Source organism: Jaculus jaculus, chromosome 18, assembly GCF_020740685.1.
Source record: "Jaculus jaculus isolate mJacJac1 chromosome 18, mJacJac1.mat.Y.cur, whole genome shotgun sequence".
In the NCBI taxonomy this organism is placed as follows: Eukaryota; Metazoa; Chordata; class Mammalia; order Rodentia; family Dipodidae; genus Jaculus; species Jaculus jaculus.
In genome coordinates, this window is record NC_059119.1 from 2,765,601 (window position 1) to 2,791,740 (window position 26,140).

Below are 26,140 nucleotides of genomic sequence, written 5' to 3' on the forward strand. Positions count from 1 at the left end.
AAGTACAGGAGATTCTGGTAAGACAACAGTATTGAGAAAAATGAAGCTCTGAGGAGTTTTCTATTTTTATTGGCTTAATAAGTTGGAACAATATAAAAATGTATGAAATTGAAAGACAGAGTCTCATATAACTACCCCAAAGAGGCCATCACTGGTAATAGCTAGGGGAATATTGGTATAGTGCAGAATTTTTCTCTTCTAAATGCTGTAACATTTTGAGGTGTTATCACACATATGGAGAAGACCTGGTTTCCTCAAATTCCAAGAAACCCTTTGAAAACACCAAGATATGCTCCCAAGAATCAGCATAAAACCTCCAATAAAACCTGTTCTTTCTCAAAACAAATATTCAAGACCCAAGAAAGAGTTTATAGTTTACTGTTTTAGTAACTCCTGTTCCTAACAGCAGGGTATGGGGCTGTTCCTAGTGAACAAGGTGAGCTGCAGATGAATGATATGTGGAGCAGGGCTGTGTGGCCTTGCCTGGAAATTCAGTCACCATTGAAAACGTTATTTTCTGTAAGGAAACACGTGTCCGTACACTTTGGCAATATAGCTGGAGCACAGCTGATGCTGAATGCCCTGTGGAGCTCTTGGTCGGAAGGGGATCAGGTGCCAGGCACATTTCACTTTGAGCTTGGCTTGGGAGCCTGCTCTGGCTTCAGGGTGAAACTCTAGGGGCGTCCCATGCAGTGGATCTTATCCACAGGTATCATGTTCCATGTGGCACTGAGGGCTGTTCACAGTGCCTGGACAGTGGAAGATAGGACTTAAAAATTCACTGACGGTGTTTTAGGGAAAAAAACCAACCAACCAACCAAACAAACAAAAAAATACCCTGCTTGATTTCAGGCTAGAGCAGGCACAGGACACAGATTAAACATTGCTCCATGAACAAGGCAATGGGAGGCTACCACACAAGCATGGATATCTGCATTGGGACCTGCAGAACCCACACAGAGCTGACTCAGGAGCAAGTGTCTGTTATCCAAGCACATCTGTGACAAGAAGGGAGACAGAATCAGAACCCTTGGAAGCTCCTGGGCCAGCCGGCCTGGCATGCAGAGCTGTGAATAAGATCCTGCCTCTAGGCAGAAAGTGGGGACTGACAAAGATTGTCCTCTGACCTGCACACACAGACACACATGCATGCATGCACACACGCGCATGTATGCATATGTGTGCGCACACTATCACAGGCACACACAAGTGAAAAATTAAAATGAGGGGCTGGAGACATGGCTCAGCTGTTAAGGTATTGCCTATGAAGCCTAAGAACTCAGCTTCGAGTCCCCATGATCCCAGTAAGCCATATGCACAAGATGGCACATGTGTCTGGAGTTCATTTGCAGTGGCTGGAGGCACGTCCATGTCCATTCTCTCTATCTGCCTCCTGCTCTCTTTCTCTCTCTCCAATAAATAAATAAATAGAATATTAAAAAAATGAAACGACATGAAAACACACACAGTTTCAATCAGCAGTGACTGGGTTATAGGACAGAATTTTTTAAAAATTTCTTTTCTTTTTTTAAAATTAGTTTTCTATTCTGCAAGTACAGGCAGTTTGGTACAGTTATTAGGCTCATCCGTGACCTATCCCCTCCCCATTGGCCCCTCCTTGTTGAGGTATATGGGTCGTGCATTGTGGAGTTAGCCCACAGTTATTGGTATGATAAATGTCTCTGCATATCATGACTCAACATGTGGCTCTGACATTCTTTCTGCCCCCTCTTCCGCAATATTTCCCTGAGCCATGTTGGGTTCATTTTTGGTCTGCTTCAGTGATGAGGTATTGGGGGCCTCTGGGGCTCTGGCTCTCTGATTTGGTAGGTGTTGATTTTTCTCTGTGTTGGTCTCCTTCCCCCTTGTGCTGGTATCCGGTTCATCAGGAAAACAGCACCCTTGCTGGTTTCGCCAATTTTCCTTAATTTCAGCTGGGGCCCTTTTGAGGTATGATGGGGTGGCTCTCTCCTTAGGATCTGCATCTATCTGAAAAAGAGAAGCAGATTCTCCAGTGGAGAGTAAGTTAGCACCAGGACAAATGAGATAGCCCTTACTTTATTTATAGAGAGTTTAGTGGGTGTAGGCCCTCTTGTAGCCCATGATTGATGGTAGCGTGATACTGGAGAGCGGGTTTATGTTTGGATATGGTTCTGACTTGTTTCCCAGTTCCAGCTATGGGTCTTGTACCACTGAGGGGATCAGTTAGCCGAATCAAGAGCAGTTGGTTCCCCACCATGGTTGTGTGCCACTATTGCACTTATGTGGGCATCACACCAGGTCGTTTGCTGCTAAGTAGGTTAGACCATGAGTTGCGTGGTCAGATGTTGGTCGTTTCCCCCAGTGGCCCATGTAGCACCTTCTGGCACTAGACACGCTGACTATCTGGGGACTGACTTTCTTCTGGCTTCCAGCCATGCTGTTCCATTTTATGTGTCAGCTGCATATGGAGTCTTCAGCAATAGGGTCTTACCATTAACCTTTGGTGGATCATCAAGTACTCTGACAGAAATCTGTCATTCTTTTAGAAAACCTTGTAGGTTTCTCTGATCAAAAGCTCATTGTGGGCCCTATGCTGGTACTGGGAGTTACAGGTCAGTGGCCCCTAAGAAAATGAGGAAAAAAGGTAACTAATATATAGGAGTTAGAGAGAAGAGAGAGAGAGAGGGAGAGGGAGAGGGAGGGAGGGAGGGAAGATGTAGAGGATTTAGGTTAGACTTGATCCTACCCTGTCCAGTATCTTGTGGTTCAGGTGTTTCCTATAAGGACCTGGTGAGGGTTCAGCCATTTGGTCTGCCTTTTAGGAAGTAGAATTTTATGGTACCATTGCCGTTTGGGTCTAGATTAGTGTTTCCCACCCCTTCGATGCCCTCCCCTCCCTCCCCATCCCTCCTAGTGTCTAGTCCATGAGATGCTTGCTGGGTGTGTAAGGTATCTTGGATATATTCAGGTTAGGTACTGTAGATGAGTGAGACTATGTGGCAATTTTTTTTCTGTGATTGGGTAAGTTCACTGAGAATGATCTGTTGCAGGTTCACCCATTTTTCCTCAAATTGCTTTGTGTCATTTTTTTCTTACTGCTATATAGAATTCCATTGTGTAGATATACCACATCTTAGTTATCCATTCTTCTAGTGTGTTTTCATGTCTAGAATGCCATAGGTTCCCAATAAATTTGTATTGGATGGCTTAATTGAATAAATAACTTAACACCAAAAAAAAAAAAAAAAGAAAGAAAGAATGGAAAAGAAAAAGAAAGAAAGTGTTCCTGTGGAACTGGTTTATGTGCTGGAAATGAGAGGGTAGTGGTTCTGGCAGCACTTGGAATATATGGCAGTATGACTTTCACACTTGGAAAGATGTGCTTTAGTTTGTTGCCATTAAATGGAACTGTGGTCCAAATTCCATTTTGCAGGGTCCACTTTTATTCTCTGAAGGGCATAGCATTCTATAATAACTAAACGCAAAGATAATTCTGACATTTAAAAATTTTCCTTGCAACTCCCACTTGATATCACTTCAGCTCTGTGAGGTCAAGGTCATTCTTTACCTAGTATTCTAATTGGTTAATATCTTCATTAATCAGAGCAGCTTAAACTATGTGAGGTGGAAGGTCAAACCAAACTGATTTTCTTCCTCCCCCATTAGTTTTCAAACAAAATTGAATGTAATCATTTTTAAGTAGTTTAATATATTTTAATGTAGTTTTTGAATTTGTATAAATAAACAGGTAGTCTTTTGTACTTACAGACATTAAAAAAATGAAACAAATGAATGGATGAATCAATCAATGTAGTGAAAGTGTGAAGCTGAGGACTGGAACCACTATCTGCCTTGCAGGGGGTCATGTAACTCCATGCACTTTAAACTACGCACTGGCTGTCTGGTCTTCTGTAACCTGGGCTTATGAGTGATGATGTTCACCAAGAGCTGGACACTGATCCAGACTCTAATGTCCTTATAACTTGGTTTGACCAGCTGACCCAGCTAGGCTATCAGTGTCTCCATGAGAAATTCCCAGGATGCAAGTCTGGCCCAGATTGTCTACCCTGCCTCCCTATTCCAGTACCAGCTCTGGTGGGAACAGATGTTCTCAGAAGATGATGTGGTAGAAAAAGTTGTCATATTTGATGTAACAAATGGAAAATAAAGACTTCATACCTTCTAATTCTTCTTTAGAGGTCTTTTATTTTAATTTAGTTTAGTTCAACAAATACTCAGATTTGTTTTTCATTTCAGAGACATCTTTTTTACAGTGCCATATACCTGATATCTAGTCACACTTCACCATCATTGAAGGTTATAATGTGGGGTGTTACTTCTTCTCCTGCCTCAGCCAAAGGCTATGAATAACTTGGTAAAGTTATGAAGCAAAGAGGATGTGGCCTATATCATTGACAGGGCATCACTGCTTCCCACGGAAGATATCATTAAGGCCCCACTAGACACGCGAGTAGCTGGCAGACGGGGAAACAGTCCTGTGTGTTTTTCTGCCACCCATCAAGTCAAGTTTCTGCCCTGTCTTTGCTTTTAGAGAAGAAAGCCATTAAAGATTCTGAGGTGCTCTCAGGATTTTGAGCCCAAAGAAGCAAATATTTATTTTATAGGATAATAATTATCATTGCTGACTGGGCAGGAAGTGAACACTAGAGCCTGTGTGGGCACAAAACGTAGCTTCGTATGCAACCAAGTTCCAGGCAGTTGCTTCCTCTACTTCACTCAGGATTTGAAAGAAAGAATGCTCCCTTTGGAACTGAAGTTCTTTCAACTTGGTTTCAGCCCAAAGGTGAGCATTTTTTTAGAGAAGGTTAAATCTTTTCAGATGTTTTTGAGGTGTGCAAAGAGGAAAAGCCAAGCCATTCTTTGGTGTATGCACTTCGAGCTTCCTGTTACTCAGACAATTGGAACCTCACCAGTCTTGTTCAATTAAGACAGCCCCATGATTTGCTCAAAACTTAGTTTATGGAAAATAATTCTTGCTAAATAAATTCTGAAAATAGCTACTTCTGCACTTACTTAGAAAAGTCAACTTTTCAACCCCTGTGAGAGGTACCTTAAGATAAGGCCTATATATAGAAACTCACCAGTTGGAAAGCTGGCAGGCTGAGGGTAGTGCTGTTCCAGAACAAGCCCGAGTGAGGACCAGAGGAACAGCTAGCCTTTCAAACGTCCACGGATTGGAAAAACAGAGTTCAGGCTAACAACTGAGGCCACACTAGTTCAGCAGGGACACTGGGCTGAAATGCTTCTCCTAGGGCTTGAGAGGTGGCTCAGGCGTTAAAGGCTCTTGCTTGCGATGTCTGACAGCTCTCGCTGCATTCCGTTGTACCCATGTAGAACCAGATGTACAAAGGGACACATGTGTCTGGAGTTTGTTTTCAGTAGCAAGATGCCCTGGTGTGCCCATTCTATCTCTCCCTCAGTCTATCTTTTTCTCATATAAAGAAATAAAAATAGTCTTTAAAATGCTTCCCTTTTCTGTGCCTAAGGTTTCATTTGTCAAGGGGTCATGATAAAAGAATCTATTTCAACAGCCAGGTGCACACCTTTAATCCCAGCACTTGAGAGGCTGAAATAGGAGGATTGTCATGAATTCGAGGCCAGCCTAAGACTACATAGTGAATCCCAGGTGAGCATAGTCTGGAGTGAGACCCTACCTCAAAAAAAAAAAAAAAAAATGGCTGGAGAGATGGCTTAGTAGTGTGAAGCCTATGGACCCTGGTTCGAGGCTCGATTCCCCAGGACCCATGTAAGCCAGATGTATAAGATGGTGCATGCATCTAGAGTTCGTTTGCAGCGGCTGGAGGCTCTGGTGTGCCCATTTTTTTTTCTCTCTCTCTCTGCTTCTTTGTCTGTCTCTCTCAAATAAATAAATAAAAATAAAACAAAATTTAAAAAAATAAAAAGAAAGAAAGAAAAGAATCTACTCCAAAAAGTGGTGGCTGGGAAAGAGGAAAACAGAAAATCAGTTTCAGAGGTCCATAAAAGTAGATAGGTAGATAATGTCCAGAACTTAAAACCCTAGACATAGTGATTAGCAATAATGTTATCCTTAGAAAATAAAAGATGGACTACAACCTCTTAAATGTAACAAGAAACTTATGACAAGAAATCCAGTGTATCTATTTTCCCAGAGCACAAATAGCTGGAAATGGCTGTAATTATGTGGTATACAATGAAGGGTTCCATCAAGTCCACAAACAGAAAAATGAGTGAACCAGACTAGAAATCATGATTGGATAAACAGCTTCCCAGACAAATGAATTTAGCTGGCTTTAAGAAAGCAGTTTTTTAAACCTTCAGTTTTATGTTCTTGATGGATAACCTTTAGTTTTATTATCTTCATTCAAAAAACAAGTATTTATTTCACATGTTTAATTCTATGCAATAGCACCAACATACATTTAATACAGTAGTTGAGCATACTTTGGGATACTGCCTTCAGAACTTTAAATACCACACAAGCTAAGGCTTACCTGCATATGAGATGTAAATAGGATAAGGGGCTCATTGGAGAAGTCTTTCTGAATTTTCATAATTATATCTTAAAGTTTGATTTATTTTATTTCTTAGGAAGACGAATGTTTTGATTTTCTTTGGTAGGAAGAAAGATGCATAATAATTACAAGTTTGAAAAATATATAACCATGTATTTATACTTATTTATTTGAGAGAGAGAGAAAGAGGCATATATAGAGAGAATGGACACATCAGGGCCTCCAGCTCCTGCACATGAACTCCAGATGCATGTGTTACCTTGTGCATGTGGCTTATGTGCATCTTGGGTAATCAAACCTGGATCCTTTGGATTGCAGGCAAGTGCCTTAACTGCTAAGCCATCTCTCCAGCCCTCAATATGTATTTTTAAAAATATTTTTATTTATTTGCAAGCAGAGAGATATAGAGAAAAAATGAGCAGACAAGGGCTTCTTGCAAATGAACTCCAGATGCCACTTTTTTCATTGCACGAAAGCACCTTTAACCACTGAGAAATCTCTCCAGCCCCCAATATGTATAAATACATGTATGTATGTCTATGTTTGTATGTATGTAATTTGAAAGAGAGGGAGACAGATATATATAGAGAGAATGGGCATACCAGGGCCTCTAGGCACTGCAAATGACCTCTAGACACATGTGCTACCTTGTGCATCTGGCTTTTTGTGGATATTGGGGAATTGAACCTGGGTCCTTTGATTTTGCCAGCAAGTGCCTTAAGCATTAAGCTATCTCTTAAGTCCCACAATATGTATTTTTAAGTTTGGGATAATTAATATTACTTAAAATATAAAATGGAAATTTCAGATAAGGTAAAATTACTTTTTTTTTTAAAGGTAGGGTTTCTCTATAGCCCAGGATGACTTGGAAATTACTATGTAGTCTCAGGCTGGCCTTGAACTCTCACAGTGATCCTTCTACCTCAGCATCCTGAGTGCTAGGATTATGCCTGGGGGAGAGGGAGAGAGAAAAAAAGAGACAGAGATAAAAATTAGAATGGTGCACACCAGGGTCTCCAGCCAATGCAAACAAGCTCCAGATGCGTATATCACTTTGTGAATCTGGTTTCACATGGGTACTGGGGAGTAGAACTCAGGTCATTAGGCTTAGCGAGCCAGTGGCTTAACTGCTGAGCCATCTCTCCAGCACAGTACTGGATTTAAAATCTATGTTCTTGGGATGGGGCACATGGATCAGTAGCTAAACATGCTTGCTTGCAAAGCCTGCTGGCCCTGGTCAATTTGCCAGCACCCACATGGAGCCAGGTGAAAAGTGGAACATGTGTCTGAGTCATTTGCAATGGCAAGAGACCCAGGCATACCCATACTCACACACACAATAAATTAAAAAATAAAATCTGTATTCCTGTCCACTTAATCATTGTTCAATATGGATGCATTCTGCCTCTTGTCACAACCGAGGTGTTGCAGTCAGGTTTGTATTGCTGACAGAAATGATCCAACCAAGAGCAGCTTGTGGAAAGAAAGGGTTTAGCCTGGCCTGGTGGCACATGCCTTTCATCCCAGCACTATGAGGCAAAGGTAGGAGGATGGCTGAGAGTTTGAGGCTACTCTGAGATTACATAGTGAATTCCAAGTCAGCCTGAGTTAGTGTGAGACCCTACCTTGGAAAACTGAAAAAAAGGGGGGGTGTTATTTTGGCTTACAGGTTTGAGGGGAAGCTACATGATGGCAGGGGAAAATTATGGCATGAGCAGAGTGTGGACATCACCCCCTGGCCAACATAAGGTGAACAATAGTAACAGAAGAGTGTGCCAAACCCTGGCAAGGGAAAACTGGCTATAATATCCATAAGCCCAAGAAGCATTAATTCCCAAATCTATCTGCTGGGAACCTAGAATTCAGAACACCTAAGTTTATGGGAGACACCTGAATCAAACCACCACATTCCACCTCTGGCCCCCATAAACGGATAACCATGCATGATATAAAATTCAGTGCATTCATCCAACTTTAAAAGTCTCCATCATTTTTATCAATTCCAGTTATGTTCAAACATACCCATAGTTCAAGGTCTTTTAACTGAGCTATAATACCAAAACATACCCCCCAAACCCATAATCACATAGAATAAACATTCACACTACAAAAGATGGCATTGGGCATAGTAAAGAAATAATCAACCAATACAGATTTAAACAGGGCAAATATCAAACTCTGTAGCTCCAAGTCCAACAACTCTAGTCAACGACAAGTCTCCAAGTCCAATAATTCTTTTTTTTTAAAATTTTGTTTGTTTATTTATTTATTTAAGAGCGACAGACAGAGAATGGGCGTGCCAGGGCTTCCAGCCACTGCAAACGAACTCTAGATGTGTGCTCCCCCTTGTGCATCTGGCTAACGTGGGTCCTGGGGAACAGAGCCTAGAACCGGGGTCCTTAGGCTTCACAGGCAAGCGCTTAACCGCTAAGCCATCTCTCCAGCCCAAGTCCAATAATTCTAACCACTGACAAGACTCTGGAGTTCCAATTCTGCCCCTCCAGCTAGGCTACTCACAGTCCTGGAAAATTTCATCTGGGGCCAGCAGCTTTCCTTAGCAGCCATCTTGTGGTCTTGGCATCTCCACTGGGTCTCCACTGCAACCCATGGTCCATACTCACTGTTCCATCAGGTCTCCATGCAGGCATCCAGCAGACCTGCTACACACTGCCCATGACTGTTTCCAAAACACAAGACCGTGTTGAAAATTCTCTTTCCTGCATTTCTTATACTCCATAATACCAGGTAGGGTGCCAATTTGTTGATCCGGGGTGGTGGTGGTGGGGAATAAAGCAGACTTTGAATAACAGGACAGTCCTTGAGCACTCAGGCTCCTTCAAAAGAGTCTACATTCTTCCTGTTGTCCCAGTGCAGGTCAACTAGTCCAGTCTCAAAGGTTGTAATCTCATATAATTGCAGCTGAACGGGCAGAAGTTTCAACCCATATATTTCCCTTTTTTGTGTGCCATATCCCTCTGCTCACACTAGTCCATTTCTACACAAAGCAACCCTGCATAAGTTCTCAGGATACAGCCATAACTGCAAGCCTCTCACACCAAACTGCTTCTAGCCCAGCTCAGGCAAAGCTCTATTCTCACCCTCACAAGCCAAACCTCACAGTCCATAATTCTTACTGCATTCAGGTCTTTCAACTCTGATCAGAATAGTCCATCAAGCCGTACTTACAGCACTACAAGGCATCTCTTAGGCCAAGGTTTCAAATATGTCCACATTCCTCTTGAAAATCAGCTCCAAAAGGCCAAAGCCACACAGTCAGGTGTCTAGCAGCAACACTACTGTTGTAGCCAGGTTCGCATTGCTGGTAGAAATCACATGATCAAGAGCACCTTTTGAGAAAAAAGGTTTATTTTGGCTTACAGACACAAGGGGAAGCTCCATTATGGCAGGGGAAAACGATGGCATGAGCAGAGGGTGGGCATCCCCTCCTGGCCAACATAAGGTGGACCATAGCAACAGAAGAGTGTGCTAAACACTGGCATGGGGAAACTGGCTATAACACCGATAAGCCTGCCCCAACAATCCACTGCCTCCAGGAGGCATTAATTCCCAAATCTCTATCCACTGGGAACGTAGAGTTCAGAACACCTAACTTTATGGGGGACACCTGAATCAAGCCACCACACAAGGATTTAAAAGATAAGTAAATATTAATGTAACACCATAAGTATTTTTTCTGAAAGCTACTTTCTTAAAAATGAGTAACATAGGTTTTCTTCCATGTTGCACTCAAAGTTTTGACCTTTCCAGTTTCCCAGCAAGTCCAAGAGAGAACTGGTGGATTTAGGGCATCCAGTTATGGTTCACTGGTATACACACAAATGCTGAGATATCTTCAAAGCACTTTAATAACAAGTGAATGTGGATTCAGTAAGATAGGCATGCACATTGTAGCTGCCTCATAGCAGATTCTGCTAATATACCAATACATGAGAACATAGGGTGCCCTCTGATTGGGACTAAACTGTTTTCTCATGGAAGAATATGCTTGGCATAAATGTGAATTTCTTGTAACTATTGCATAGTTGGGCCTGCCTAATCAGTCACTCTGTATCTATTGGGGGATATTTATCCCTTTTCCTTTAAAGTAACTAAAAAAATATTTTAAAACTTATTTGCAAGGGGAGAGACAGAGAGAGAGAGAGAGAGAGAGAGAGAGAGAGAGAGAGAGAGAGAGAGAGAGAGAGAATGGACACACGAGGACATTCTGCCACTGCTAAAGAACTCTAGACACATGTACCACCTTATGCATCTGGCTCCATGTGGGTACTGTGGATTTGAACCCAGGCTGTTAAGCTTTGAAAGCCTTTAATTGTTGAACCATCCCTCCATCCCTTTTTAAAGTGATTTTTGACAGGGGGGGATATTCTGTTTACCAATCACTTCCTGTTAATCTTCTATGTTATCAGTCTTTCCTCCTTCTTCTTTTGTGTTTTGTTGATTTTCTAAAAGTTGAAATGCTTTGATTCTTTTCCATTTGTGTGGTTTCTACAGGCATTTTGATTGGTTCTTTTGGGCTTGAGGTAAAATGTAAATGTAATGGTGTTTAAAGAAAAAAGACCAGAGCAATCAAATCTCTTGCAAAACTGTACATTATAATTTCTACGTTATGTGACAGTAACACTGTTCTCACAATTTACTTCTGCTCATAAGATGTATCTTTTTTGACATATTTTAACTGTTGTTACTGTTTTAATCTTTAAAATTTCACAGTATAACTTGGGCTTCATTCCTCACCATGACATAACACAATATTCTATGTTGGTCCATACTTGGGCGAGCTATCATGTGACTGTCTAGTAGCAGCCCTCATTTTGACAGAAGAGATCTCCCTAGCATTGCATGTAAGGAGGGCTTGTTGTGATGGGCTCTCAGTTTTCATGGGAGATACTTTCATTTGTGCATGTGAGTGCGTGCACATGTGTGTGTTTGCTCTCTCTTTCCCTTTTCCTCCCTCTTCCCCTTTCATGTTTGTTCTCTCTCCCTCTCTCTCTCTCTCCACTTCCCTCCCTCTACCTCCCCTCCTACCAAGATTAAACTCAGGGCCTTGAATATAACAGACAAGCCCTCTACTGCTGAGCTATAGATATATCCTCAGCCCTTGCCTTTTCTCTTTTCTTAAACCTTGCCTTTCCTGCTCCTTTCTTATTCCTTTTCCTTCTTCTTTCTTTTCCTCCTTTTCATTGTTCTTTACTTTTCTTTTCTCATTTTCAGTACTTTTGTTATAACTATTGACATGTATTAGCTGTTTGAATGAATGGGGTTAACTATGATATTTCCATATCTGCAAACCTTACACACTGATCATATCCATGCACCACACCATCTACTCTTGGCTCCCTCCCTTTTTTGCTTCTCTTCAGTAGCTACCTCACTTCCTTCAAATCTCTCTAACTTCTTTTGGTCTCCCCACTGTTTCCTCTGTCCCTGGTGGTCATGACCCCACTAGCTCTGCATAAACTGATAACCATCCATGATATAAAATGCAATGCATTCGTCCAACTTTAAAGGTCCCCATAGTTTTTATCAATTTCATTGATGTTCAAACATCCCCATAGTCCAAGGTCTTTTAACTGAGCTATAATACCAAAAAAAAAAAAAAAAAAAAAAAAGGAAGGGGGAAAAAAAAAAACAAAATGGTACAGAAAAAACATTCACACTGCAAAAGATGGCATTGGACATAGCAAAGAAATTTTGAGCCAATACAAGATTTAAAGCAAACAGGACAAACATCAAACTCTATAGCTCCAAGTCTGATAACTCTAACCAGTGACAAGTCTCCAAGTTCAATAATTCTAACCAGTGACAAGTCTCTACAGTTCCAGTTTACCCCTCCAGCTAAGCTACTTACAATATCGGAAAACTTCATCTGGTGCTGATAGCTGTCCTTGGCAGCCACCCTGTAGTCTTGGAACCTCCACTGGGTGTCCAACTGCAAACCACAGTTCATCCTCATGGCTTTATTGGGCCTCCATGCAGGTAATCCAACAAGCCTGCTTCACACTGTCCATGGCTATTTTGAAAAAACAAAACCACACTGCAAATCCAATGACCCTTTGTTTCCTGCATTTGTTATACTCCATAATACCAGATGGGCTGCCAACTTGTTAATATAGGGGGGAATAAAGCCAACTTTGAAGAACAGCAAACTCCTTCAGCATTCAGGCCCCATACTTCAAAAGAATCCACATTCTTCCTGCTGTTCCAATGCATATCAGCTGGCCTAATCTCAAAGGTTGTAATCTCTCAAACAGTTGCAGCCAAGTGGACAGTAGTTTTGGTTCAAAGATTTCATTTTTTTCCTGAGCTGTATCCCTCTGCTCACATCAGTCCATTTCTATGCAATGCAACCCTGCACAAGTTCTCAGGACATGGGCCTAACAGCAAGCCTCTCTCACAAACTGCTTCTAGCCCAGTCCAAACAAAGCTCTTTCTCACCATCACGAGCCAAATTTCATAGTCCATAGTTCTTACTGCATTCAGGACTTTCAACTCTAATCAGAATAGTCTATCAAGTTGTTTCTACAACACTGCAAGGCATCTCTGAGGCCAAAATTTGAAATCCATCCACATTCCTCCTGCAAATCAGTACCAAATGACTAAAGCCACACAGTCAAGTGTCGAAAAGCAATGACCTCACTCCTGGTACCACTTTTACTGCTACAGTCAGCTTTACATTGCTGACAGGAAACACCTAACTAGGAGCAAATTATGGGAAAAAAGGCTTATTTTGGCTTACAGACTCAAGGGGAAGCTCCATGATTGCAGGGGGAAATGATGGCAGGAGTAGAGGGTGGACATCATTTCCTGGCCAATATCAGGTGGACAACAGCAACAGAAGAGTGTGCCAAACATTGGCAATGGGAAGCTGGCTATAACACCCATAAGCCCACTCCCAATGATACATCGCCTCTTGGAGGCTCCAATTCCCAAATTGCCACTAGCTGGGGACCTAGCATTCAGAACACAAAAATATGGGGGTCACCTGAATCAAATAACCACAGTTGCCTTATTGACTTCATAAATGAGCGAGAACTTGTGCTGCTTACTTTGCTGTCTGTCTTGATTCACGCAATACCATGTCCTTCAGTTCCATCCCGCTTGCAGTGAATAAGAGATTTCATTTTTCTGGTGAGCAGTGGTCCACTGTGTGAACACACCCCATTTTCTTTAGCCATTCATCTGCTCAAGGAGCATCTGAGTTGATTCCATCTCTTGGCTGTTGTGAACATCTTGATATAATGGCTGCATCTTCTTTGGGTGTTTATCCAGAGCACAAATCCCAGATTTAGTAAATACTCATACAGGTAGTTGACTTTTGACAAAGATATGGAACACTAATGCATTCCCCTTTAGTGTCTTCAGTGAGTCAAAAGTGCTGGGATAGGCAGGTGAGATAGACCCTACTTCTGAGGACTTTGTCATCTGTACTCAACCCACCTGGGTCTATAAGAGAAGCAGGCAGATCACGAAGACTTTGGTTTCATCTGTTCTGCTTTGGAATGGGAATGTTTAGGAAAGACCCTGTGAAGGAACTGTCTTGAACTTTAGAAGCAGGGAAGCATCTCAAGTAGATGTGCACACTACGTGAAGAATGTGAAGTGCTTGCTTGGATGATTCTCACTCCCACCCTGCAGACTTTTTTTTTCTTTTGAGGTTCAGATACTGTATACAGAAGTGTCACAGATATCACAGTCATGTCAGGGTTAGAATAAAACCATACTGGCGTGAGAACCAAAAACATAAATAAGAAGAGAAATAAAAAAGTTGATGATCATTGCCAAGAAGTGTAAGTTTTCTATTGTTGATTCGAACAATTTACCATACTCAATTCATTAGCATTTAGCAATCAGCCAAACACAGGCAAAGTTTTTGTATATCTGACTTTGGAATCAGATAGTACACTGTTTCCTCTTCAGATTAGCCAATCACATGCTCCCTTCGGTAGTTTAGCCATTTTGCCTTTGGCCTTGTAAAATGCAAATTACACGAGGCAAAACAATTTTAATATAGGAATTAAATCCAGATTCCATTTGTTTTTACCAAGTACCCACTGTAATCAGAGAATACTGAACTGTAAAAATGTTGGTAGAACTTAGCTTGGAGTTAAAGCATGGCAGAAGCTGAAAGATTTTTGAGGGAGAAATTCAATCACAGATATGTAGTATTTGGGTGGTTTGGCATTTGGAACAATTTGCTTGAGAATGGACGGAAGGATATGTTTGGGAGTTTTCCTATTGGTTTCTAAGAAGAAAAATATCATGGAAAGGTTTATTTTTATTTTATTTATTTTATTTTGATAAAAGGGAAACATATATTTGTCTGCCTTATAAAGTGAACTATATGCTATGGACACTATGTTATATTATCATTTGAGTTTCAACCACAGGGACCTGGTGTGAGTGGAAGAGTTTGTATCTGGACATTGAAATTGTCTAGTTGGGTGAAGAAGTTAGAATAGTGATCCTAAAATGATTTTTGGGCCTTCTGACAGTGCCTGCTTCACCTACACCTGTGTAAGCTATGAATTCCTTCACGCTGAACTTAATTATTTTCAGTTCTTTTTATTATAGTTATTCTTCTTTTAAGGAAGTTTTTTTTCAAGCCAGAAACTGTTCCTGAATTATTATTTTCCAAGAGGATAATTTCCTCCAATCACAGGAATGTAGAAGGTAGTCCAATTTAATAGATGGAATCCTCTCTCCCCACAACACCACTTAAGAGATTTCCCTGAAGTTACATAAAGAGTGGGAGTTAAACTCCAGGTCTCCTAATATCTAGTTTAAGGCTACTTGCAGATCCTGATTCATAGTTTCTATATCTGGCTGTGGAGACAGCTCAGTAGGCAAAGGGCTTGCTGTGTAAACTTGATAACCTGAGTTCAATTCCCAGAACCTATGTAAAATTAAAATGCCTGGTGGTGTGGGGTGGACCTATAATTGCAGCACTGGGGAGACAGAGACAGGATTCCCTGGGCCTCACGCTCTAGTTAGATTAGCTGAACTGAGTGAGCTCTAGGTTCAGTGAGAGACCCTCCGAGAAGGTGGAGAGTATAGGAAGATCTCAATCTCAGTGTTCACATCTGACCTCAGCATGCACACACGCACATACATGCAATGCAATAGTTCTACATGGCCATCATCACTTCCTACCCTTTCTGAATTTGGAGTGGATTCAGGTGGACTCACAATCATTTTATTTGTACAAAAGTACAATTTCTGCAGGCAGCTGCTGAGAAATAATGACCAGACTATTCATTTCCTTTTCTCTTAAGCTCACCTCCCTGAAAAAGAGGTCAACAGCTTGTGGTCATCGGATGCCTTTGTCTTCCCATCCCATAACCACAGCAGTGAATCCAACGCGGCAACAGTTTTCTGTTGAGTGCCAACTCCACATGATTAGCCGTGGTTGTTTGGACGAGTTCCTAAGAAGCATTTCCTGAGCTGGAGTGGAAAAGCGCTGTGACCGGTTCATAATGTCAGCCATGAAAGGCGGCTGGAGGTGTGTAGAGGGGAGGGTGAGTGAGGGCCATGTATTTGGTCACTGGGGTTCTGTGGCTCTTGGTCCTGGCCCTGGCTTTGATGATCCATTCTTCCCACACCAGCAGCCCAGGAAGGCTTATTTTCAGGGCTTCATTGGCTCAGATTTCTGGAACTGATTTCTTCTCATTTGATGTGAGATTCAGCACGCAAGCAGCATGGGTGGAATTTACCTTGTAAAAGAGTGTGGTGTTAGAAGGAGAGCCAGTCCTCACATCTTTGTGGATTCCATGCCTTGATGGTTTGGTGCTCTGTGACTCTGGCTCAACCTAAAAGTCACTTTGCCAATAGACTGTCAGCTCAAAAAAAAAGGAAGGTACAACTTTGCACATGGTTACTCTGTTGTTTTGCAAAAACATTCTGTTTTTGTAAGTCCCAGGGAGTCATGAGAATAAATTTACACGTGAGTGTTAGTGTAGGAATGAAAGGAGAACTGGAAAGTATTGGTATTGTAGATCAAAAACAATCGATGTGTACCTCGAAGCCCGGCTGGCACAACTGAAGCAGTCATGGGGCTGAGGTGAGATGTCTCTGAGACGCAGTTTCAACACAGTAGCACTGCTGTCTTTTCTCTTGGCAAAGTCCTGTGTTAGGAGTGTTAACAGTGGAGTGACCAGGCAGGAGTCATGTCTTTCTTTTCCTCCTCCACCTGCTCCTTAGCTGCCTGTATCCTTATCTAGCCATTCTGCTCCCTATTTGAGAGTCAATGTTTTATCTATTCTCAGTTTTTAGCGCTGGGGTTTTGAAAACTCCAATGACAACTTTTAAAAGCAATTAATTTATTTGAAAAAGATAGAGAAAGAAGAGAGAGAGAGAGAGAGAGAGAGAGAGAGAGAGAGAGAGAGGGAGAGAATGGGTATGCCAGGGCCTCCAGCCACTGCAAACGAACTCCGGATGCATGTGCCACCTTGTGCATCTGGCTTATGTGGGTCCTAGGGAACCTAACCTAGGTCCTTTGGCTTTTCAGGTAAGCACCTTAACCACTAAGCCATCCTTCCAGTCCAAAACTTTTGAGATTTTTTTTCTATTTATATGGTTTCTTTGTATTTTTTTTTTTTTTTTAAGGCAGGGTATCACTGTAGTCCAAACTGACGTGGAACTCACTGTGGATGCCCAGGCTGATCTCTAACTTACAGTGATCTTTCTAACTCACTTTCTGGAGTGCAAGGATGGGATTTATGCCTCACCATGCCCTACTGTACGTATATAGTTTAAACAAAATAATTGTTCCAGAAGGCATTTCTAAAAGCCAGAAAATTTTCTCCATTTCCCATTTTGTTTAATTTATTTATCTATTAGTATATCTATTTGTTTATTTGCACATGTGTCTTTGAATAGACACATTCAGGGGTCTCTTGCCACTGCAAAGGAAAGCCAAACATATGAGCCACTTTGCATCCAGCTTTATGTAGGTACTAGAGAATCAAACCCCAGGCCAGCAGGCTTTGCAAGCAAGCAACTTTAACCACTAAGTTATCTTCCCAGCCCAGCCCAGCCCCTCCTTTTTAAAACATGACTTTTGTCTATGTGTGTGTGTGTGTGTGTGTGTGATGTGTGTACATGTGTGGGTGGACATGCACCATGGTGCAAGTGTGGGGGTCAGGGAACACCCTCAGAGCGCTAGTCCTCCTCCACCTTGTTTGAGGTAGCGTCTCTCTTGTCATTGCTGAGAAGGCCACATGAGCTGGCCTGCGAGCTTCTGGATTCTACTGACTCCTGCTCCCATTGCCAGAGACATTGCTGGGATTAAAGAGTTGTTTGAGTCTGCCTTTCCATGGGTGCTGGGGTTCTAGACGTCAATTGATTGGCAGGCTTGTGGCGCAAGTGCCTTTAACCACTGAGTCATCTCCTTAGCTCCCCACTTCTTTATATACCCCATTTTCTACAGGTAACTAAAAGTTAGCTTGCCTGTATTTCCACTTCTGTACTTTCAAGTAGCGTGATATGGCAAATACTTGTTGAGTTTCATAGAGTTTCATCCATTATTTATTGATGTTGCCTTAGGGGGTGACTTTTTTTTTCAGGCAGCATCTTGCTTTAGTCCATGCTAACCTAGAATTTACTCTGCAGCCCCGGGCTGTCTTGCACTCACTGCAATCTTCCTACCTCAGTCTCCTAAGTGCCAGGACTAAAGACGTGTAGTTTTATGCCCAGCTAGCCTTTGGTTGTTTCGGCAACTACTTAAGCACACATACACCCACACACACCCCTCAACAGTCAAACTCCTATTGTAGTTATATTATTATTTAGGTTACATCAATATTCATCATATTATTATAGCCATATAGATACTAGTTGTAGCTCAGCTGTGTTTCATATTCTGTATTTTAACTTTTCTGCTTAATATTTTGTTGCATTTGGATATAATATTTGTCTTTTTTATTTTACTTTTTATATTTTCCTCCCCAATGGCATTCACCAATCCCACAGGTCCTGTCCCTAGGGTCCCTTTTCTTTTTCTTAGGTAGAGAAAGAGGGAGAGGAAGGTAGAGAAGGCAGGAGGGAGAGAATGGGTGCACCAGATGTATGTGCCACCTTGTGTATCTGGCTTCATGGGGGTACTGGGGAATCAAACCTAGACCCTTTGGCTTTGCTGGCAAGCACCTTAACTGCTAAGCCATCTCTTCAGCCCTGTCTTTTTTTTATACTACAGTTTCCTATGAACCCGTCACCAGTTTGATGCTGAAGGAGAACTGCTGGACAATGAGCATGATGCCATCAGAAGTTCATGGTTATCTACATCAAGAATGCCAACTCATCCTTACACAGATGCCACAGACTGTCCTAAACCCTCCCAGAAGCAAAGTAAAAGCAAAGCAAAGATTTTCTCAGTCCTTTGTCATCTCTCTTTTCCCACACTCTTAGCAGACAGCCTTGACTTTTCCTGCTTTTGGAAAATAAAAGACCCAAGATGGAGACATCTTGTGTTGTGGAAAAGAAACTTAGCAGTCAGTGTTCAGGTTCATCAGATGAGCTGTTTCTATGCCTGTTTACTTCCAATCACCCTGATCATTCCTCCTCCTTCTCATGCTCACTTCCCTCTACCGGATCTTTTCCTGTCAAATTTCTTTATCTGTGTGTATATGTGGAGCACGTGTGCCATGGCATGGGCATGAAGGGCAGAGGACAACCTTGAGGTATCTTTGAGACAGGCTCTCTTGCCATTCCTGCAAATTAACTGCCCGACTGAAAATGAACATTAGACTAGGATTCTCCTGTTTCTGCCTCCCGTTGCTGTAGGTGCGTTGGGATCACAGATGCACGTGCCACTTTGCGTCTGGCTTTACCTAGTTGCTGGGGAATTGAATCTAGGATGGCAGGATTTGCAAAATTGTGCCTTTAGCTGCAGTGCCATTTTCTCAGCCTCTGCTTTTTTTTTTTTTTTTTTTTGAGACAGAGTCTCCTTCTATTCCAGACTGACCTGAAACTCATTCTGTGTAGCACGGGCTGACCTCAAGCTCATGACAATCCTCCTACCTCAGCCTTTGAGTGCTGGGATGATTGGTGTGAACCACTACAGTTGGTGTACTCGAATGGCAAAATACATTAAGGCAGCCCTTCACTTCACTTAACCAGCCAATAACCTACAACTAGCCTGCTCTCCCAATGAATCACTCCCCCAATCGATCACCCACATCATCGTTCCCTTAGAGCCTGTCCTGTTGCACTGAGAATACAGGTACCCTCCCCTTTGTGGTCTGTTATGCCAATGTGCTCTACCATCTACTGTACCTCCTGCTTTTGTTAACACATTTAATTCCGCCTTTTCGTTGCCAGCCCTGTGAACTTCCCTCAGTTGGTGAGCGGAGGAGAGCGTGCTCCTCCCCTCCGCTGCAGTCTGATCCCATCAGCACTGCTCCGAGGCACCGTCACTTACTGGGTAAGAGTATATATAGCAGAAGAGTAGTCTTTTGACCTCCCATGCCTCAGTTTCCTCAATCATAACATGAGGATAATGGTAAGCCCTACCTTCAAGCATGTTATGTTATGATCGAGCGTTTGTTTTTAAGATGTCTCTTCTCTCCCCTCTCCTGCCTGGGTGATTTTTTTTGAGGCATCTCACAGAATTCCAGTTTTTTTAGAGGCCCCACTGGCCTCTTTGACCAAAGCCAATTACTTGTTGGAGGTTTTGAGTGTCTTGAATCTCCCATTTCTAATGGTCACTATAGTAACTACTTTGTATCCTGGGTGTTCTATTTGTCTGCTAACCAGCCCCAGGAGCACAGGATTCATCTTTTTTTGCTCACTATTCCTCAGGCCTGACTGAGTTCCCAGAACATAGGCCATAAATATTTGCTCACAGAAGGGGGTAAGTCTTCCTGATGGAAGGCTGTGGGGTGTTTCCGGATGGATCCTTTTGATGGGGGAAACTAGAGTGTTGCCGAAAAATCACCAACAGGAGTTAACAGGGGCACGGGAGGAGCACAGCTCAGGGAGAGCAGCAGCTGAGCTGGGCAGCTGGCCTCCAGTCAGTGGGAAGCCACACTGGATCAGGAGGGCTCTCTCCCCAGCAAAGGCCAATGTGTGGCAAGGATTCTTCTGGCCTGGCTTGGATGCCCGCTCCATTACCTACTGTTGTATGACCCCAGACTAGTCACTAAACTTCCCCTGTGTCGGTTTCCTTATCTGTAAATTACACTGCAGTTTCCAGTCAATTCTTGTTAAGTACGCACTGAGCTTAAAAGGATTTGGATTTGCTTTAAGCACGGTGCATGGGCCCTTGTAAATATATCACTTGCTCCAGTACAAACCAGCACAATAACATTTTGCCATCCCCACCCTTCTCCCAATAATTAATAATAACAACAAAGCAAAAACTTTTGGCCATAAAAGATGCATGGCACAGTATGACTTGGAAAACGGAGTTTCAAGGGCCACACCAGGTCTCCTTTGTGTGGGTGCTTCCTACACAAGTTTGAGAGGCAGTGGAGGGCAGGCCCCAAAGTTAGGACCAGAGGTTCCAGGGTCACCTGTAGCAGGCCGAGACCTTGGAGCAGCCATCGGCAGGGTCCAGTCAGCCCCGCTCTGCGCAGGCAACCGGCATCGCGGTCAGGGCCAAGGGCAGACCCTGTCGGTGGTGGAACATGGTGGACAGGACACACCAAGACCTCGTGAAGCCTCTTCCCTGTCATCACCTCCCCTTTCTCCTCAAACAAAATAAATCTGTTGAGTTCATTCCTTGAAAATTCACAAAGGAAATTCACAAAAGAAAATGACTCCCCTTGCCTCCTGCTTCGAAGCAGGCCACTTCGGTGAGGCCAGTGGAGGACTTTGGTTCTGCGCAGGAGTGCGCTCAGGCCGCACGTGAGCGGCGCGCATAGCGATGTCTGCGAAAGACAGACATCACTTTTCCTCCGTCTTCCCACTCACCCGTCCGGGGCTAGACTGGGGTCGGGATTACCCCGTGGCCCGGTGGGTGCGCAGACCCGAGACGAGGCGTGAACGCCCTTCCAGTACTTGGGGCGCGCTGCGCCTGAACTCGGCCTCGTCTGTTTGGACGGCTAGGAGAGCCTGCGATGGGACTTGCCGTGCGAGCGGTGAGCGTGTGGACGAGGGGTTCGCGTGCACGCTCGAACTTGGCGCGCGTGTGTGCGTGTGTGTGTGCGTGTGCGCGCGCGCGCGTGCCGGGCCGGCTCCCTCGGAGCTGGGCGGCGGTGCGGACGTGGTCGGCCGGCCGGGCCAATGAGCGGCGGATGTCGGCGCGGGCGCTGCAGGCGGGGGGCGGAGCGGCCTCCGGCGCGGGCCCCGGGGCGGCTGCGGGCAGCGGGGGCGGCGCCCGAGCCGGGGATGCGCAGGGGGCCCCGGGGCGGCGGCGGCCGGGGCACGAGCTAGCGCCGCGGCGAGCCGAGCCAGAGCAGCCGGGCCGCGGGCAGCGGGAGCCCGAGCGCCGCGCGCGCACCATGGCCGCGCAGGGCGAGCCGGGCTACCCGGCGGCGGCGCACTCGGACCCGGGCTCCAACAGCGAGCGCAGCGCCGACTCGCCCGTGCCGGGTTCCGAGGACGACCTGGGGGCCGGCGCGCCCCTGCACAGCCCCGAGTGGAGCGAGGAGCGCTTCCGCGTGGACAGGAAGAAACTTGAGGCCATGCTACAAGGTAGGCGCGTCCACGCGTCCACGGGGCTCCCTACTCGCGCCCAGACGTCTCCGGGGTACACGCAGCGCACTCGGATCCCTGGTCCCGGACACCCGGGGATGGAGACCCCGCCGCGATCCCCACCCTTCCGAGCTCACTGGGCCGGGCCCTGACTTTGTCCCTCCGCATCCAAGTTGCCACTCGGACTGGGAAGATGCCATATGTGGCCGGGGCACCTGGGCCATGCCACCCGCGCGCGCTACGAGTGAGCTCGGCCCTCTGCCCCTCTCCGGGCAGCCAGCCTGGGATCCCGGCTCTGTGGGTCTCTCTCGGGTCGGTCCCAGGGAGCGTTTCCTGCAGCTGAGGGGCCTCATCTGGTTGGCGAACACCCGGCAGATGTCAAGGCTGAGACCCCGGGCCAGGATGGGGTGAGGCGCCCCAGCATGGGGACAGGGTCCGGTAGTGCCGTCCCGTGTGAGGACAGTGTGTGTCCGTCCCCGACAGGCTTATAAAAGACATCTTGAGTTAGATTCAGTTCATAAAAAAGTTTTCCCTGTGTTGTGGGCGGCTGACTTTGTCTTTCACAATTTTTTTTAACTCTTTAGTGTCTGCGGGACTTTCCCAGAAGGATAACTTTCACCACACTGGACTGGACACATTCTGATTTATGATGTGCAGAGTGGAGTGAATGGGTAACATGTCCAAGGTCGTTCTGACCTTCTTTAAAATGTTAGTTACTAGCCTACCTATAGTCACCTGTGTGACTTGGTCCCTACATCCGAAGGGAGAGGTAGTGAGTGTTGTTCTGAAGACTTGGGAAGAGGACGAGGTTTAAGTCTCAGGAACTGGATGGTGGACACTCATTCAGTAGCTGGTGTCCTTTATTACGGGAGCTTGGAGCTGCTCCGCAAACTTGCTTGCATGGCTGTATACATGAGTTATTTGGACTTTATCAGTCAAAGTATCTCAGTATAAGAGTGAGTTATTCTTCCCTGGACATGCAGTGGCTTTTTAAAACAATTAAGCGGGTTATTTTAGGAGAGAACAACATGTTTTCCAAAACAATAACTTGGTGGAGACGTAGCGGGAGTGTTTGGCTGGTCCCTTGTCTCCCTTCTTGCTTACTTTCATTAATGAACACCACGAGTGCTTGTCATGTCTCCATTGCTCTCCCTTCAAGTCATGTCACGTTCCAGTCGAGTCATTTTTGGGATAAGCCGTATTTGAAGAGTAAAGGTCCAGTCACATTTCAGTAACTCACATTTTAGTTCTTTCATATGTTCTGTGGTTGTTCACACGTACTTCCTGGTTATGAAACGAAACATTAATGTTGGAGAAATATTATGAGATAGTTTGGATTGAACTGATCTCATAACAAGTTTCCAATTTGCTTTCTACATGAGTTGGAAGCAGTATGTAATATTTCTCATCTTTTTCTACTAGGATATTCTAAGAACATGACAGCTGTCCTTAACCTGGCTCACCCATGCACAAGTGTGGCAGTAACTTTGATTTTGGGGAAGTCCACATGTATAACCTGAGTTCTTGAAGTAAAGTTTTGAGTGAATTAGTTTTCATTTTGAATCCAGTAAAATAGGGGTGGAGCATTTTTAAAATTTGAAGGCTATCCATTCTGTGAGTAGTCTAATTTCAGATGATTTACATCGCTTTGCTATGATCACATTTCTTTTACATCAAGTCTTAACTTTTCCCCTGCAAACCTGTAGATAATGAAATACTCTCTTAGTGATAGACAAAAGCTTTGATTAACTTTTCCAAACCAACTAAATTGCACTGTTGAGAAAGTCCACTTTGAATTCATTTGACATTAGAACCAAGTGAACTGGTAGGACATTTTAGTATGCACACTTTTTTGCATGTGTGTGCATGTGGTCTGTGTGCATTTGCAGATTGCATTTGTACACACATGTTCACATGTGTATGGTCACATGTGTTTGAGGATGTAATATGCATGTGTGTGTGCAAGCTTGTGGAGGCCAGAGTGTGACAGTGGGTGTCTTCCATCTCTGTCGTCCTTACTTACTGACGCAGAATTGCTGGCTTGAGCTGAGGGCTGTCCTGTTCAGCTGGCTGGCCAGCGTACTTGGGGATTTTCCCATGTCCTCCTCCCAACCATTGGGATTCCACGTATGGCTGGCAGGCCTGAACTGCCGACTCCACACTTATACAGCAGATTGCCTTATGCATGGAGTCGTCTTTCCACACGTACACTTCCTCGTGTAAGATGAGTTTATCATGTCTGAAGAGTGCTCACTACTTTATTTATTCCAGGTGGCTGCTACAAGGGTTAGCACAAGAGTTGTGCAGGCCTGGGTTCAAATCCCTGTGGGATCTCAGCAGAGCTCTGGGTCTTCTCTCTGCCCCTAGTTTCCCTCTCTGAGAAGGGCATGGGATGGGGGGGGGTGTCGATTTCAGGACCTTTCTCAAAGGGCTTCATGAGAGAGGAGATATTTAATGCTCATGGTGCGACAGTGACTTCTTCACCGTGAGTGTATTTTTTCTTATTACTACTGATAGAAATTACATCCAGGATTCAAGTAATTTCTAGTGCTTTCCAGAATTTGTGACCTATGGCATATATTTAACAGTTTAGTAAATATGTTAAATTTAAGGAATAGAACTGAATGAAGAGTTACTGCAAGTTCATAGTTACAAAAGTAAAGCAGACAGAAACCCAAGTGGTAGGTGTGTGAAGTACGGAGGTAACAGGTGATACTCTTAGGCATTTTTAGGTGGAAACTTTTCCTTTGAGAAGGGTCAGGAATGTAAATGTATCTGTTTTGGTTTCTGGTGACTGTGAATTTGTGATTTGCCTTTTTTTTTTTTTTAACCATAGACTTCAAGCATGTGGGATTTTCCATTTTAAATCAGGATAGGTAAGATTGTTAGACTTTAAGTCTTTGTACTATAAATCGGTGATTATAATGCTTGGAATTTGTTTGTAGAGAGACTGTCCTGGGGGTAAGTTAATGTTTAATAAGCTGTATTTTTATTAGTAGAGAAAGTCTTCTACGCAATGGACCAAAAATTTAGTGAGGTGAAAGTATGGGCAGTAGGGTAGGTAGTAGTCAAAGAAACAAAATAATATTCTTAGATGATCATTGAGTCTAAAATAATTGATAGACATAAAAACTACTAGACCAAAATATAGGGGGGAAATCATCAGTTTTTCATGTTTCCTTTTTTAAATAAGTACTTTAAAGCAGTTATAAAGAATGCCTGGCATTTTTGTCGTCTCAATAACAATTATTGATTTTCTTAGTCAATGATTTTTTGTAAATGGGAATTTATTTTTGAGGTTGGTTTAGTTTTTCCATGGGTTTTCTCAACCTTGGAAGGCATGCCATAGGCAGCATTTTTTTAGTGATAAAAGAAATGTTGAATGTCTTTAACACTAGTGTTCAAAATTTTTATATATTTCATGTGAGCAGTGTAGATTCATTTAAGTCCGTTACATGTGAGTTTTGGTGTGTAAAGTTAAGGAAGATGCTTGCAGAGGAAAAGACTGTGGGAAATAATTGGGTCAAGTAAATCAGCAATACAGCCACGTCATTCCCTACGGCACTGAGGCAAAGACAAGCTTCCTGAAAGCATAGTTTTCTATTGACACCAAAAACATATGGGTACCATTGAATGAGAAATTCCCACATAAGACATAGAACGTAAACATTTTTCAAAGTTCTGAATCCCTCGTAATTTCATCAGAGAGTTGAGAGAATACAGAGAGGGAGGGGCCTATCTGCGTGGAGGGAAACTTAATGACATCTGCTGAATTTTTACTGAACTGCTGAGATGACTTCAAGACCTAGTCCCATTCCCCCCACCCCCGGGCTGGGCCACAGTGCCTATTTATTGCTACTACTGTCCAGTATCAGAAACCACCAAGGTCGAGGTTGTCACACACCACTGATTAGAAGTGTGAGCAGCCGTTATGCTATCGCTTTAACTTTGGCAAACTTTAGTGGAGATTGCCTTATGATTTGGTGACTGGGT

At 43.7% G+C, this 26,140-nt stretch overlaps 1 protein-coding gene and 1 long non-coding RNA gene across 3 annotated transcripts in view; both read left to right on the plus strand.

The window, feature by feature from the left end:
- The first annotated feature begins 15,821 nt into the window (after nt 1–15,821).
- LOC123455732 lies at nt 15,822–18,995 on the plus strand. The gene is made up of 2 exons (XR_006634104.1): nt 15,822–16,016; nt 18,708–18,995. It is a non-coding gene; the product is annotated as an uncharacterized LOC123455732 (long non-coding RNA).
- Nucleotides 18,996–21,954: 2,959 nt separating this feature from the next.
- Nucleotides 21,955–26,140, plus strand: part of Bicc1 (BicC family RNA binding protein 1) — a 279,635-nt gene continuing 275,449 nt past the window's right edge. For both annotated transcript variants that reach the window (XM_012948611.2, XM_045137183.1), the window contains exon 1: nt 21,955–22,147. In XM_012948611.2, coding sequence (XP_012804065.2) covers nt 21,955–22,147 — 193 coding nt within the window. The remainder of the gene's footprint in view (nt 22,148–26,140) is intronic.